Below are 16,410 nucleotides of genomic sequence, written 5' to 3'. Positions count from 1 at the left end.
GGAGCGCAGGGTTGCGTTAACGCTTCCCCATTAAAATGGGACGGCTCTGCGGCGTTGTAGAAAATCGGGGTGTGCGTGCTTGAGTGTAGTAACTGGGAACCACTGAATATATTGAATAAGGCTTTTGTTTTATGCCCCTGCTGGGCATTGAGAAAAATGAAGTCTAGACTGTGGTATATAAATATTTTTCAAGCTTACGTGAAACCACTGGTACTCACTGACAGCCATGACTTCTGATTTTTGGCTACATGCTGTGCAGAGACGAGTTAGGATTCAAGGAAAACCGTTACATCAAGAGCTGGATTTCTTGATGAAAGTCTCTGTGGCCCCAGCAGCCGTGTTATGTGTTCTCTGTACCTTGTGTTGCTCTGGGGTAACATACGACTCGGCTGTGCCCTGCTCACTCGTTGCCCCGTGTTTCCTTAGGCTACAGCCCTCCTCTGAGTTTGCCCACCCTTCGAGTGGAAGCGTGTTGACACTGCAGCGGGGTCACCTCTAGGAGACACGGACCTCCAGGCAGGTGCTAACTGGAGATGTCTTTGCCCGCTTCAGTGTCGTGGAATGCGTGGCCGTGACGTTTCACAGGGGATCGGTGGCAGAGGACAGAGACAGCAGTTACAGGCGGGGTTTGGCAGGAACTGGGTGGAGTGAGATGGACAGAAGTCCTTGCCCAGGCTGGTGACAGTCTCTTGTGGGACGCTGGGCCAGCAGTGGCTTCTCTGAGCGGGTGGTCAGGATGCCTACCAGTTCTCACTCTGCCAAAGCCATGCGACAAGCAGGAACGTGCAGAGTACCATGAAGTTCTTCCTTACTGCTTTTGGCCTATGAAGCAATATTTAACTCTTACAACCTGTAGAAGCAAAAAGAAGGTACATAAGGAAAGCACAAAGCACAAAATAATGCACTTACATTTATGTTGTTTGACATAAAATGCACTGGGGGGGAAGCTGATGTTGATAATAGTATAAATACCTATATTTCTTGAAAAAGTGACATTAATTACTGCCTCTTGCTATGATGCTTGGTACTGTAATGTTGATATTCATCTGCTGTTGACTGCAGCAATAATTTGTGTATGGTCCATAGCACTGTAAATTATGGATCAATATTAATGTATCCAATGAAATAATTTGAACTGTTGTTCTTGATAGATGGATTAAAGCATTTGGTTTTTCACATACGTCTGTGTAAGCCACTCGTTTTCCGTGTAAGTGAATCTTGTTTTGCTGTTCATTCGAAGTCCCAGCAGTGCTCCTGTGTTTGTGACTTGGCGGTGGACGTGTCCGTGTTCCTGACCTGGTGTCAGTCGGCAACCCCGGTTGTGCCACGGCTGTCCGGTTGTGTGTGTATTGTGGTCGCACGGGAGGGATGGAGCTACGGATCAGGCCCCGCCTGGGCTTCGCAAGCGCACGCCGCAGCAGATAGACGCAAAGCTCACGGTCCCGAGTAAGGAACAAAAGAGGGGGGACGTGGAAAAATGCCATTGCCTCCCTCCCCTCCAGCGGGGAAGGGGTGTCTGCCAAAACCACCCCCCCTGCAGTGCCCTTTGCCTCCCGCCAGCTGCCCTGTGTCAGGCACGGCCTCGGCCTCGGTGAGTCCTCAGGGTACCTACACCTCGTTACCCTGCTGTCACTCCTGCGAGGTCGCCTACCCCCAGCAGCCCTACGCAGAAGCACCTCGCTGCCTTCTCCAGCTGACCTGTGTGTGGAGAGATCCCTGTCCTCTTCTCTGCTCACCCCCTGGGTCGCCCATCTGAACCCTCCAGTCGCCCAACGTGCAAACATCTGCTCCTGGGTTGTGCCGGGAGGCGCTGCTAGTGCTGGTTAGGAAGCAGCTAGGGTCTTGTTTTCCCATCTTCGTTATTGTTCCCTGTCTCTCTGTTGCTTTCATTCCTTCTGGTCTTGTTCTTCGACGGGCTGTCGCTTACTGTGCTCACAGCGTGGAGTCCTCACCATCTCTGTGGATGTTGCTGCAGCAGCAGTGGTGGCTAATGCGCATTGTCTCGGGGGTTTTAAGCCCTGAATACAAACAACAGAAGTTTTGAATTTGGCCTGTCTTGAAAATCTGGTACCTATTGGGAGTAGAAAACACGTAATTCAGTTTCAATTAAAAATGAGTAGCTGTCCTGCATCACTCAGTTTAAAAACTAACCAAACAAAAATGCTGTGCAAAGCTACCTGACTCTGCTAGGAATAGAGCAGAAAAGCCCTGCTCCCTCTTTGTAGAAGATACTTGAGTTAAAGCTTGTGAGTGTTTCCAGCTTTGTAATGCTATTTCTTTAGACCATCAGTACAGTATTAGAACGTGGCGTTGTAGTACTGCAATAGCGAATCTATTTATCAGCAGCCTAGGATATAATTTCTGATTTAAGTTTGTGTTTTTAGATATATTTTGGCTTTCATTTTGGTGTGGTCAGTTGTGCCAGCGCTGTGTTTTGGGAGTGAATTTCTTGGTGGGAGCAGTTCTGGTTGGTTTGCAGAACCCGGGAGGAGCAGGAAGGAAAACCTGTTGTGGGGATAATGGCTATAAGCAGTTGTGTGTCAGCAAAGAGGTGGTAGCAGGTCTGGTTAGAAGCCTTTTACTTCCTTTGGACAAGCCTGAAAAATTCTGTGCGGGGTAAGAAAGTGGATGTTAAAAATAAGGCCGCCAGCACCTGGTGGGGTCTGGTTTGCTGGAAAGCCCCGTGGCCAGGCTGAGGGGCACAGCTGCGTGGTGCAGTGGCACAGCAGGAGCCTGCCCACCATGTCACTGCGTCGTGCTCTCCTTCCGAGTAGACTCACCTGGGATCTCGGCAGCTCCCGGTGCCGGGAAGGAGATGGCGATTGCGCTGCCTCTGCAGGTTCAGCAGCTGTTGCTCCTTTTGCTGTCGCGTCTGGGGGTGGTCCTGGTGCTGAATGGTGGTCCTACGCTCTGCTTCTCCGGCGCCTTTGAAATGCACTTGCTTGAAATTGCAGGGGAATGGCTTGACAAAGCATCTCTGACTTACTAAAATCAATAAAGCTTAATAGGATGCTGGCTCACAGGTTATGTGGATGTGCGCTGACCATCGCTGCTGTCTTGGCCGGTGATCCGAAGTGCATCCGTACTTGAAACTGCTCCATTTTGAACTTGGTTTTTGAAAGCGACTCTCTTAACAGGCGTGTGTCCGAGGCTCATGTCTCCGCTGAGGCCTGAAGCTGCAGTGCCTTGCTTTTCGTGACTTTTTCGCCTAGATTGCAGAGGAGCGAGAAGGCTTGTGTCGAACTCTGGCAATGCTGAACATGGATGGATGCTCCCATTTGTGATTCCCCAGAGAGAAGGCAGCTCCCAGTCCCTCCTGCTGCCACTCTTACACCATCCCTGTGTTTCACGGGGCTGGGGTCACTGTGGCTGCAGCACCATTGTGCTTGAAGATTTAGAGGGAAGTGATGGTTCCTGCGACAGACCTCTACGTTAATGCTGTCCAAGAGCTGCCCAAGGCAGCGAGAAGGTTGCTGTGGTCAGAAGGATGAGCCTGGGCATGCAAAGCATCTAACTATTGATTGTAAAAATCACCATGGGGTTGATGAACGTTGTGGACGCTGTCTCAGAGGAGCTATGGGAGAGCAATCCTTAATGCCCCGTGCCTCTGCTGCGGGCAGGGGAGCTGCACTGGGTGTCTGGGGCAGCTGTAGGACGCGGTCGGAGGCTTTGGGAGCTGGGCAGAGCCCGTGAGCGGTCGCCTCGCTGTAGCCCTCAGCAGGGAGGGCAGCGGCAATTCGCGAGGGAGGGCCGGCGCGGGGCTGCAGCTTCAAACCCAGCGTCTGAGCATGGTGCTCGTCGGGTGGGAGCAGGGCAGAGCCGGGTGCTGGCAGGGGTGCCCTGGGCCCCCGGGATGGGCTCTGAGCAGGTTTGGGCAGGTGGGATGCACAGCTCTGGGGGCTCTGGCCTCGCTCGGCTGCTTTGCCTGCTCTCCCGCCGTTCGGCCGTGCCTCTCCGGAGATCCCCGCTGCCTTTCCTCCTTGCTGCCTTTGATAGCAGCGAGTTAGATATTAATTAAAAAAGCAGGGAACAGCACACTCTGGTGGGGCTGCATCCTGTCCAGCCGGCTGCGGAGCTTTAACGAGGGCAGGCTGCCCTCCCTGGGCACGGGCCCCGCCGCGGTGGTGATTTCGGCACCACGTTCGCTCCAGCCCGGCCCAGGCCAGCGAGCTCGCCTTGCTCGCAGGCGAGCTGCGATTGAACGCTGTCGGTTGCAAGCCGTTTTCTCTGGAGGCAGCGTGTAATTTGTACCGGTGGTACAGACCGGGAAGCGCCGGACGGTTGAGCACGCGTGGCGCCGTAGGAGGAACAGGGCAGGTGCTGTTCCGTTCAGCGCTGTTTGTTTAGCCACTTTGAATACGTTTAGTCAAACTCTTTCAGTGTCTTCGAGACCTCTGGCCTGATTGTCATTTTACATCAGGTACGTTGAACGCTACTATTGACTGAACATGAGTAATAACTGCTCAGATACTTCTTTATTAAAAAAATATCAGAGCTCATAATCTTTCTCTTCTTTTTTTTTTTTTTTTTTTTTTCCCTCTCTGCTGAAAAGCAGCTTCTAGAGCAGGTTGTTGCAAAGGAAATTAGTCCAGCACGTGTAAATAATAAAATAATTTCTTGTTCTCTGGCCACTAAAGTAATTTTGTTCAAACAAATCCATGAGGAAGTTGTGCTGCAGAGCACCCAGCTGGGTCCCGTATAGCTTTCCACTTTTCTGTTTGAAGTAATACGTCATCGAAGGTAATAAGAAAATAAGCCGAGATTTTAGGTCTAATGGTAATAGTTCTATTTGAAAAAGCAGAAATTAAATCAAAGCTGATAAATGGAAAAGAATTAAATTCATGCTAGACGTTAAAAAAAATGCACTGCAAACAATGAGGTGTATTTTAAAAAGTCACTGTTTTATTAATAATACTTTCTACCTCCTTCCCTTGATTTTTCGATGACAAGCCTGGCAGAGGCACTCTTTATCAGAGACTGAAGCAATTTAGCTGCTGTCATATGCTTTTCTTGATATACACGTATTAGTCACACAGCCGTTTTATGTTCTTTAGCATATTTTAGTATATAATTAAAAATGTGGCTGTCTGCTACTAGGCAACCAAGCATGTCAGGGGTTGATTGTATTCTGTCACCCACAGCAGAAGGGAGGGTAAAAAATAATAATAATGTGTTCACTTTTCAGTCTTAATTGTGCTCCCGCTCCTTTGATATGTTGTTACACACACACACACACCGGCTCCTGAAGGCAGAGGCAGATCCAACATCTGGGAATGGCTGGCAGGTGACCCACAGCCACGTCACTGTCACCAGTAGCACATCAGTCCTACGTGTTGGGCTTTTAGTGCCTATGTGTGGTTTTGTGGCTCTTCTGGGTTCGGTTTGGCTGGACCCTGCTAAGCTGCTGCTTGGCTTTCCACGGACTGGGGTGCTAAGTGCCTTTGGGCTCCTGGGAGTCTCTCCCTGGACATTTAAAATAAGCAACTCCAGTTGATCTTTGTCTTGTACCTCGGGCAGGAGTAGGACTGCTGCACTGAAGGACACCCACTGTTGGGCAGCCAGTAATCCATCATTTCATTCATTTCTAGATTATCTGATGTGAAAAATGGCCCGTCCAGCTCCTGGAGAGGAGGTAACCCACTCACAAAGTGTACCTAGTGTAAGCTCTGGGAGAGGACCACCAGAGCTTCAGATCTCTGGTCCCAGATCCTCTCCGAGAGGTGGCCACCACCAGATGGGGCAGAAACCACATGCTCTTCCCCTCCCAGAGGCTCTCAGCACATCATCCCTCAGCGCTGCTGTCCTTGGGGCTCTCCCATGCTCCTAAAATGTTCAGGTCCTCATCTAGTCTCACGTTGCACTGTCCCTTTCTGTTCTAGCAGAAGGCTGGCCGTGCAGATGGCTTCCCTGCGAGAGGGAACGACAGTTTCCCCACTTGGCGGCTGCTGTCAGGACCCAGCTGCACGAACCTGTGTCTTGCTGGAAAAAGGATGAGGTTTCACTGACCTCCTCAGCCACAGGCTTATTGAACACAGGGCGTTGGGGGACTATTTGCATGTGAAGACGTGGCTCTGAGGATGTGCTCTTTGCTGCGAGGGCCCTGCGAGAGGTCTGCTTGGGGAAGTGGTACCACCATCTGTGTGAAACCCTGTCCTGAAGCTAGAGAAATGCCTGGAGAAGGGCCAAGGAAGTATTTTTCTGTACTTTTAGGCACATCTTCTCCAGGCTCAAGAGGAAAAGGGATTTATTATGTCAGCTCTATTCTTCAGTCCTCTCGTGTCTTTCTGTCTCTCGAGCATGTGCAAATGTACACAGGCACGCGCTGCGTGCAGCAGTGGAATTGTTATTTTACAAGTTTCCCAGTTTTAATAGCTTTTATTACTTCAGCAAGACAGAAGCCAGCACATCAGCACGAACTGGTATGACATAAGGAAAAACAAAATTTAAAAATGCCCTAAATAATTCAAAGGCTGTTTGTTGATTGTGATGCCTTTGATTCAGCCTCCAGGGAGAAGGATGACATTGCCTTTACATTTTTCACAGTCAGCATCTGATCTATAATCTGCTTTGAGTCTGCCAGGATCCTCAGTTGTGACACTGAGGCTGCTTGAAGATGAAAAAGTCGCTTGGAGTCCCCTGATTTCTCTTGGTTTTCCTCCACTGACCTTATCTACCCAGGAAGCACAGTGATGGGGAAGGCGTCTTGACCAGCCAGGTACGAGGAGGCCCGTGGCAGATGTTCCATGGGGATGCTCAGGGGATTCTGTGGTATAGTGTGGAGCTCAGCTTTATTCATAGGCAACACCAATGCAAATCATACGTAGGTGTCACACCACTGGCTTGCAGGGGTTACACAGTAAAACCTCCGCTATGCATTTTGGCAGCAAGACAAGTCTTGCCAGCCTGTCCTCAGTATCTAAGAGTCCCGAGACACAGGACTGCTATGCTGACAAGATGCAGGTCCTGTCATGCTTCACAGCAGCGATATCTGCTGATCTGTGGCTACATGGCAGCGCCTGTAATCGGAGTGTGTCAATCCCTTACACTGGGAGCAAAGGCTGGCAGCTAAGCATTTTTCTTTTTTTTGCTAGTTTGAACGAGCTGAGAAAATAAGAAGACCTTAGAATGCCAGAACCGGTCCCACTTCAAAGATTTTATATAGCATGGAGATTTTGTGTGATGCCTTCAAGATGCCCCGCTGCTTTTACATGGTCTATGAGCCAGGGGCATCTATGGACTTCAGGGATCCAGCCACAAGCAATGGTGGGACAGCGCTGTGCAAGGCCGTGGCAGCCCCCAGGCTGGATTAACCAGATGGAAGAATAAATGCCACTCGCTTTCCCAGAGAGGAGACAGCTTGCTATGAGCTATGCTAATGGGCACCTGGTGGTTTCACTGCTGAGTGATCACTTGTTGAGCACTACACAGATCTAATGAATTCCATTTCAAACAGAGCAACTGAAAGAGGTAAATCGGGTCAGACGCCAATATTCTTCTTGTTCCATGCAGCTCTGATGCGTACCTGGTTTCACAGGTGCTGCTGTATTTATCTTGTTTAAAATTCAGTCCTGCCCACTAGCTGATGATGGTGGACAACTCCACGTGTGGGGCAGGACCTTCAGCCCAGGCTTGCAGCTCTCAGAGGGCAGCTGGCTCTTCTTCCAGCACCGTCTTGCAGTCCCTGACCCACAGCTTGTATGCTCTTTCCAGGGTCTCTTCACTAGTGTCATTGAATATTTCTGTAAAATAAGACTAGTAGTTAATTGGACATCCAGAGAAGCTTTTCCTGCTTGCATACACTAATTCACTAGGGGGAAGAGTAGCTCCTCCAAATGGTTTATGAGAGTTTCTTTTCTTGTGAGTGTGTAGACACTGAGCTTCATAGAAATAGTCTGGATGGATACTGATGCAAGGGATTACAACCTGATCCCATGCCTTGCTGCTATATTAGGGGCTGGATTTTTTTTTTTTTTTTAATCTTATAAGTAAGAGTGTTTCACCCCAGATATTGAACAGATACTATTTAATTTTCAGGTATTAGTTCTAGGCACAGTAATACGTTAAATTCTTTTTGTTAAGGATTATTTAACGGATATTTTCAAGTATAATGGTGGAATTTGTGGTTCCCTTAAGACATTGTTGGTTTGTCTGCCAGAGCACTGCGCTTAGCCTGTTGGTTTGCAAACACGTTTGCAAAGTGAAGTGCTCAGTCATAACGCAATGAATTAGACCTCAGTCCTCAACTGAGTCCTGGTGGTGACGCACCAGAGAATGCTCCCGTGTCTCGATGGGTTTATCGAGATGCTAAGAAAAGCACAAGTAAACCCACAAATGTACAACCACAGAACTACAGGGCACATTTTCCAGCACGTCAGTGTGCTGGGATGCCCACTGCCCCCCTAGCGCCCGCTCCCGGGGGCTCCTTGGTGTCCCTCGCTGCGGTACCTGCTACGCCGAGGCCGGTGGGGAGAGGCATCCGGGGCTGTCCCCCGCTGTGTTTCAGACGCTCCATCAGGGCTTTCTTGATGAGGGGCCAGCTGCAGCCACCGTGCCACACTGGCAGCTCCAGGCCCCTCATGCACTGGATGATCTGCTCCTTCTCCTCGGCGGTGATGAGCCCCCGGGTGTGGGCGACGTACGTCATGAATGCCATGTCGATGTTCACAGCTTCTCCGTGCATCAGGGATGGCAAAACCCTCTGAAACGGAGCAAAGGTGGGTGGGGGGAAAGGTTTGGGTTGGTAAACAGTAAATGAGTAGGCTTTTTCTGGAAGTACTTGTGAAAGCTGACATTCAGCTCACAGCAGTGAAAGTGCAGATTTGCTGGATGTTAGCATCTTGTGATTTATGGGTTGCAGAGGATGATGCCTTTTACAGGTGATTAATTGCATGTAAAATCTCCCATAGGCATCCAGGATCTAATTCTCCTCTCATTCAAATCACTGATGAAGAGCGCCGTGAGATGGAGAGAACAGCTCTGAATTTTGCATAAGGTCTAGTCCTCCCCCTTTATTCCTCACTGGCAATTTCTCCCTAGTAATACAGACTATATGGTCTCCACGCCTTTGCACTGTTGTAGCTCATGTCGATGATTTCAAATGGCTTCACTGAAATCTGGTCATCTTTGTGCTTTGCTAAATGCCTGGTAAGAAGCAATAACTGGCCTCGGTCTGAATAGGGAACACGGGTGGAGGTGTGGGGAAAATGGGGCAGGGACAGGACCAGGCAGGGTGTGTTGGGTGATCTGAGGTAAAGTGTAAATCTGGAGTTAACTCAGCTCCTTTTGCACAAAGTTTTCGTGCTGCTGATTGAAAATTATTTTTATTTTTTTAAAACAGATATTGAAATATAAAGTCTGTCACTCACCATTTCCAGCTCTGGGCTTATAAGGTGACCAAAATCCACCAGTCTGTCCAGGTCATCCTCCCAGAGGTTGGGAGCCAGCTCTTCCAACATGGTTTCAATGGCAATCCTGGTAGTCTGCAGTGCAGCGTCCCCGTGGTTGGCAGAGCCGCTGTAGGACTGGAACTTGGTGTCCAGCAGGTATTTCCCGTGGCTCTTGAGCAGGTCAAACAGCCCTTTGTGTTTCATGAGTGCCATCTAGGGTAGAACAGAAGAGGTAATTAAAGATAATTATGTGATCCTTGTATGTGCTGTTGAAAACTCGAGCGTTTCAATAGACCAGACTATAATGTCGTGTTATATGCTGGGGAAGAAATACCTGGATTCTATGCAAGTTCTGCCTCTGCAACATGTAGAAGTATTTCTGTAGACACAATTCCTGGTTAGCACGTATACGGGAGTAGGGAGGATGCACCAGTTAGTGTATATTCAGGTCTTTAGGAAATGTGGTCTGGTGGCGTTGCACCACGTTGTCAGCTGTCGAGAGTGAAGATTTATTCAAAAGGCAGCGTGGAAATGCCCAGTGGGGCTCTGGTAAAATTGCCAAGATGATGGGCGCACTGGTGGGCAGGTTCCCTTGCTACTGGGCAACCCTGACCGTGCTGTGAGCTTGCAACATGCTCTAGTAGCCCAGCAGATGGTTTGTAATGAGCTTTGGCTATTTGTTGCCTCACAGGAAGCTCGAGACTGTCTTGGCTGAATGGTGGCCATCCCTAGGAGAGGGACTGGATGGTGGACGTCCCCAGGATAACTCTCATCTAATCCTCGGAATTGCTCTTTGGGCAAGGGAAGGTGGGAAAGCACTGCAATATGGGTAATATGAGGGTTCAGAAGCAGTTTCGTTGTTACAGGTACGTATTTTTTCACCCTCTGACTCGGGCATTAACCCTCTCCCACAGTGGGGAATGGTGACCTGCAGGTCTCCTGGTGCCCACCAGAAACCTCCAGGTATCCTGGGACATGCCCACTGTGCAAGCACTGAAAAATGCTACTGATTAACTCATCCCTAATACACTTTAGTTGCTTGAACACTGCTTTATCGAAAGTTTTCAAAGCTCTTCAGGCATAAAACCATTTACTGTACACTTGCCAAGTAATTTTAAAAGTAGAATTTGTCTCGCAGGAGATTGATTGACCACACTCAACATATACCCCATGAGGTAGGTGCCAATGATCCGGCAGATTATTAATCCCCAGTATAATGGACCTCAAATTCTCTGCCAGCAGTTCATTTTAGAGTGCTATGGATCAGCCTCAAAGGGAAGATGCTTTTCTTCCCTGGTCGTGTCTATGTCCAGCCTTGAGTTTTGGAGTTTACTCTGCAGGGTTAGCACTAGGCACTGCGTGTAAGGGATATTCTAACAAGTTTAGCAGCTGTAAAAATACACATAGGCTCAATGACAGTTAAAAGTCCCCATGCAGCCTTAATGGCCCACCTTTTTTTCTATAGGGCAGTTTATACAGTGCCATGGATGCTGATGGGCATCTTGCCAGCATTGTGGCCTTTCAGTACTTAAAAGAGACTTATAAGAAAGGTGGAGACAGACTTTTTAGTAGGGCTTGTTGCAATAAGACAAAGGATAATGATTTAAACTAAAAGGGCAGATTCAGACTAGATATAAGGAAGAAATTTTTCGCAATGAGGGTGGTGAAACACTGGCACCGGTTGCCCAGGGAGGTGGTAGATGCCCCATCCCTGGAAACATTCAAGGTCAGGTTGGATGGGGCTCTGAGCAACCTGACCTAGTTGAAGATGTCCCTGCTTGCTGCAGGGGCGGGGGTTGGACTAGATGACCTTTAAAGGTCCCTTCCAACCCAAACTATTCTATGATTCTATGATTTCAGTTTTGAAAACTGTGGTTGCAAAAGTTCATACCTTTAAAATTTCACCAAGGCCGTTGGAGATGTGTCGCCGAGGAATGCTCTGAATGAAGGATCTGTCCAGGAAACTAGCTACCGGGGGGGTGTAGCCCCCGAGCTTGTTCTTACACTGCAGGAAATTCACCCCATTCTTCGCCCCCACGCTGGCATCGACGTAAGAGAGGAGGGTTGTTGGGACCCGAATGTAAGGTGTACGTCTTCTATAGAGTGACGCGGCTAGTCCTACGATGTCCAGGCAGACGCCTCCTCCAATGGCGATGATGGGCTCAGTTCGCCTGTCAATGCTGAAGTTCTGGACTTCTTGCAAGATGTTCAAGACCAAGTCCATGGATTTCGTTTCTTCAGTGGTAGGCAGGGCGAGGATTTTGTGCTGAACGTTATTCTCTTCAAAGTATTCTCTGACTTTAGAGCCATAAAGTTCATCGACGACTTCATCTATGACAATAAAGCGCCTCAGCTTCCTTTTGCCACTAGTGACTAGCTCTAGTTGCTGAGGGTCGGTAATGTGGCCCCAGAGCAGAGTAGTGTTAGAAGGATCCAGAATATTGTACGTTTCTACCACTTTGTAGCAAAAATAGATGGGAGCTTCAATTGTCCAGGAAATCCCGCCTTCGGAGATGCATTCACCTCTGCAAGGAGTGGAAAACATGGTTTGAAATCATTATATTCCCCTTTTGTGCTTTGCATGTTTGAACTAGTTTAAGGACGTAGCTGGAGAGTGGGGAATGTGGGGTCTCCTGCCCATGCACTACAAAAGCGTGGGGCTGCGAGGGTGGGACACGTCTCCTGGGTGTCAGGGCTCAACTGCTTTGGCACTGGAGAAACCCTCCCACATCTTAGAGAACAGTCAAATGGCTGAAATTCTACATGGTAATGATAAAACAGAGAGCAAGAAGGGCTGAAGAGGCAAACTATTTTCCTTCCAACTCATTAATTTGTCAATAAACCAGCAGGAAACCCCAGACCAATCATCCCAGCTTGCCAAAAGGGGGCGGGGAAGAGATTGCCAAAATTTCCCAAAATATTTATGAAGGAAACATCCTCTGCCCAGTATATGGGGGTGATATGAGTTGACCTATTCCTGTCTATCTGTTCACAGCCACACACATACATATGCCTCAATACGAAATAGCATCTGTAATTCTCCAGTTGAACAGTGGATCTCATCGAAAAGTGGATCTCTTTACCTCGAAGCAGGTATGATTGAAATAGGAAGTGCTCCCAGGTAGTTAAAATAAAAAAGTAATTATTTGAGACTTTGCAAATGTTTCCATAGTGGAGTTTTGAAAGGATAAATACAAGCCTACAAAGCTGGCATGTAGTATCCATCCAAACCAGTGAAGAACACAGCCCTGCAACCCAGTTATTAATTCTGTTGGGAAGGGGGAGCCACGTGAAAAACAAGTGTCATCTTTAGTTTGTTAGGAATCAGGAAAGGATTTTTTTTTTTTTTTTTAAAGACAGAACGAAACTGCAAAATGTATTTTATATAAAACTTCTTGAGCTGCAGTCGGGTAAAAACTAAAGGTTTCCATGAAACCTTGAATGAGCAGATGGCTCGTTGGGCAATTGGATTTCCGTACATGCCCAATTTCTTTCTACATGCCTGAACTTTCTCTTATAGGTCTAAATAGGTGCTTCTCTGCTTTCTTTACTAAATCTGTCCCTAACCTTTTTAAGTGTTAAAGAAAAACTGTGAGGATTTCTACCTTTCAGAAGATTTCTTCTGGGCTTTTAAAATGCAGTAATACAAAAAACATCACCGTGTACACTTTAATGCACCAAGTACATACCTTATAGCTATACTTTATGTGCATGTGCATCATCTCTGGCATGTGACTCTTCTAAGAGACAGGATAGTTTTGAATGGTGGTGGAATTGGCTTTGGGTGCCGGATGGCACAACTAGCACTGATGCAACTCCTCTGCTCTACAAAAATAGTTGTGGATTTGAGGCTGAACCTACCCTTGTTGAAGCGTATGTCAGCTGAGGATTTTTCTGGGTGTGCTCTGGGCCCTAGGTTCATCCTGCTGTTGGCTGAGGTCCAGCAGACTGCCCTTGGGTTTGCTAAAGTCCTGTTCTATCAACCTGCAGCTCTGCCTGAGCAATGCTGGTGCGTGGCTGCTGCCCGCTGCCGGTGCTGGTGAAGATCCCCCTGACCTGACTAAGAAAAGGGTTAGAGTTGTGACAGTAAAACCCGAGTATGACAAATGCTAGGAAACTTCCAACATGGAAAACATAGCTGTATTAAGGAAGACCTGCATCACAAACAGGGCTCCGTGTGTTCGTGAAAAGGAGTATCCCGAAATTAAAGGATAATTAACTGGAGAGGTGTACTGTCAGCAAAGATGTGTATGTATCCCTGGGGGAAATTTGTCTCTCTCCTCTGACGTAGCATTATGTGACTTCTGCAGTTTGATAGAGGTGTTATGGGTTTTGCTCCTGTCAGTGACCTACCGTGTTCATTTTTCCCACCTAGACTTTTAGCTTACCTGCAACTCCCTCCATAAATGCATCTTTCTCCCATGCCTGTGCGTGAGCTTTTGCACGCAAAGATTTCCTGTATATACAGGGGGAAAAAAAAGCCCAAGTGCAGCGTTGAGAAGTCCCTGCATAAGCATTTCAGAAGTTCAAAGGAACTTCCCATCTACAAAAACTGAGGCTGTTGATAAAATTCCCTCTGTAACTTTACCAAGTCATGCCAGTGAGAACAGCAAATACCTGTGCTGTCACACTGCACGTGTTTTGGAGCCCGCTTTTGTAGGGATGTACACGTGATGGTGGGTTTAAGCTGCAAGGGCACACAAGATGGTTTTTCCATCTGAGATGCATCCCACCAGGAAGACGGCACAGTTTGGGGAGCCAGAACCATCCAGCGCAGTCACCAATGAGCAATGTGGGCTTCTATACTTACATTTTTGCTTCGGAGAGAGTTATCTTGTCCTCACAGTCAGAAAGGGCTTCTCCTTTCTTGACCCGGCACCATGTGCTCTTGACTCGCACCAGCTGGAAGTCTGTCTGCTGGGGCTCCTGGGGCACAGTGGCCGGGGCCGCTGGAGCAAAGGCCTCTTCTGACACCGGCATGCTTCCAGAAGGTGGAATCTCCCTGTCAAGAGATCTCCTGTAACTGGGTGCCTTTGAGGTGCTTTTTAAAGGCTCCAGGTGACCGGGCATTGGAAGGGGAGGTCTTGTCTCCACGGGGGAGACCAATTGCAAAACCGAGATTATCTAATCTGGGATGCACGTTAGGGGTGGTAGGAGCATTTGAAGACACGTGCGAGTACCAGGTTGGGGTTGTATAATCAGCTCGTTTTGTAATGTGTAAGAAGTACAATAGGAGTGCATACATTAACTTCCAACATGATGCCCTACAGCAAATTTAAAGTTATGAAAGGCAATTTGTGTGATTCTCCCCGACGTTCAGGAACCTCCATTGCTGTGTGGAGCCTCTGATCTGGCTGTGGCTCTAACCCGCCCTTATGGGGTGAGATAGGAGCAGGAACATGGGGATGGGATTGATACCAGCTGGTTAAACCTCTTCTGAGCTCACATTCCCAGGATTCTCTTGCATTGAGGAACAGAATTATTTTTTTGTTTTTTTCTAGATTTTATGGTGGGTTTAAAAAAAAAAAAAAATCAGAGAGAGTTTATCTCCTGAAGGGCTGTTTAGGGGATGAGCTGAGTTGTGATTCGTTTGCCCAGGTGCCTGTGGGACTCTGAGATACTGAGCTGTCCCTGCGGTGGAGTCGTTTCAGGATCAGCAGCGTGGTCCAGGCAATGGTATCTGACCCTGAATTTTGGGTCACTTGCTTTCCTGCAATTGTCACCTATTTTTTTTATTCAGATTATGCCAGATCCCCCCTGCGTACTCAGGGAGACCCCATCTCCGTGGGCCAAAGGCACGTTGATCCTGTGGGGTGGGCTCAGCCAGAGGGATGAATTCCTCTTCTCTAAGAAGCGATGGTGTGGGGGGACGTGGCGAGGGGCCTGTGCTGGCCACGGCAGCCGGCACCCTGCTCCCCATGTGACCGAAGGATGCACAATTCACCTTTCCGTATGATCTTCCAGCTGGGGCTTTCAGAGGGCCCCAGGCTCAGCTTGCCACACCAAGCATTCCTTGGCATAGAGCTCTGTGTGCTGAGCACAGGAGATCATCTTCCTTTGATTTCACCAGCAGTGCCTGAAGGTACAAACCCGTCTTTGCCTTCTTGGCTGTGTTTCTGAAAGCTGTCCTTGTTCAGAAACAAAGATCAAGAAAACCAAAAGCAGGCATAAAAGCAGAGGCTGGAAAAATACGATTCTTCAAGAGCCCATCGGACAAGACCACTTCATTGTATTGAAGGCTTAATTGCAACCAAACTCACTTAGGAATCGACATGTATCTCAAAATTAATTTGGGAAAAAGCTACAAGAATAAACTCTAAAGCCATGCAGCCCTGTTCCAGAACTCCTAACATCTAGTTCCCACTGCTGGCTTCATCTCTGGATGGCAAAGCGCTTTGCAAAGAGGACAGACTGTGAGCCCCATTTTACAGAAGAGAAAAATAGTCATCAGAAGAGAAGTAACTTGCCCAAAGTCACCTCCAAAGCTAGTGGAGGGTGGATTAGATGGCATACTAAAGCTCTTAGCCTGTTTACCGAATACTCTTCTGAAATTTTAACTCCCAATCCAAACACAATTTGGATTGCTTTCCACAGGGACTGCAGGTCTAATGTAGTTTGTTGTTTACTAAATCATAAGATGGAATAATCTTAGGTATGCGAGGAGGTCTGTCCTCTTCATCTTGTTTATTTGTTTTGATTAATAGCAATCCACTGAGCATTGGGACTTATTTTATTTGCTTTTCTCTTACTCTTTCATCCTGTGCATTTACTTATTTTCTGTTTATACTTCCCTGTTCTATTCTGGGGCCATTGAAACATCTTCTGTTTCATTTTAGAAGATGACAAATTGACTGTCTGTTGCCCGTCTGCTTGCCATAGCCAGTGACTGCCACGTCCTTGTGCCATCCATGCTGCAGAGGGGCTGCCAAGAGCCTTGCCGCGAAGACCTGCTCCTCACAGCCTCGTCACCGTCTCCGCCCAGCCCCGGGCTCTCTCAGTACACTTTGCAGGTATGTTGAGTGCA

General features: G+C 48.1%; 1 protein-coding gene across 1 annotated transcript; it reads right to left on the bottom strand.

The window, feature by feature from the left end:
• Nucleotides 1-7,638: 7,638 nt before the first annotated feature.
• On the bottom strand, nt 7,639-14,366 carry LOC104347205 (uncharacterized). The gene is made up of 5 exons (XM_009952171.2): nt 14,197-14,366; nt 11,278-11,911; nt 9,366-9,599; nt 8,446-8,698; nt 7,639-7,739 (listed from the first exon to the last, which is right to left on the bottom strand). The coding sequence occupies exons 1-5, from the start codon at nt 14,364-14,366 to the stop codon at nt 7,639-7,641; spliced, it is 1,392 nt and encodes a 463-aa protein (XP_009950473.1).
• Nucleotides 14,367-16,410: the final 2,044 nt, after the last annotated feature.

Source organism: Leptosomus discolor, chromosome 9 (genome assembly GCF_034619465.1).
Source record: "Leptosomus discolor isolate bLepDis1 chromosome 9, bLepDis1.hap2, whole genome shotgun sequence".
In the NCBI taxonomy this organism is placed as follows: Eukaryota; Metazoa; Chordata; class Aves; order Leptosomiformes; family Leptosomidae; genus Leptosomus; species Leptosomus discolor.
This window is presented reverse-complemented; position numbering and strand designations above follow the sequence as displayed.

Excerpts from the sequence above, each read along its gene's own strand:
- LOC104347205 (XM_009952171.2), bottom strand. The coding sequence starts at position 14,366 with ATGCCGGTGTCAGAAGAGGCCTTTGCTCCAGCGGCCCCGGCCACTGTG. Across the intron at positions 11,912-14,196 it reads ACTCTCTCCGAAGCAAAAAT|AGGTGAATGCATCTCCGAAG; the intron begins GTAAGTATAGAA and ends CACTCCTTGCAG. Across the intron at positions 9,600-11,277 it reads GCCTTGGTGAAATTTTAAAG|ATGGCACTCATGAAACACAA; the intron begins GTATGAACTTTT and ends GTTCTACCCTAG.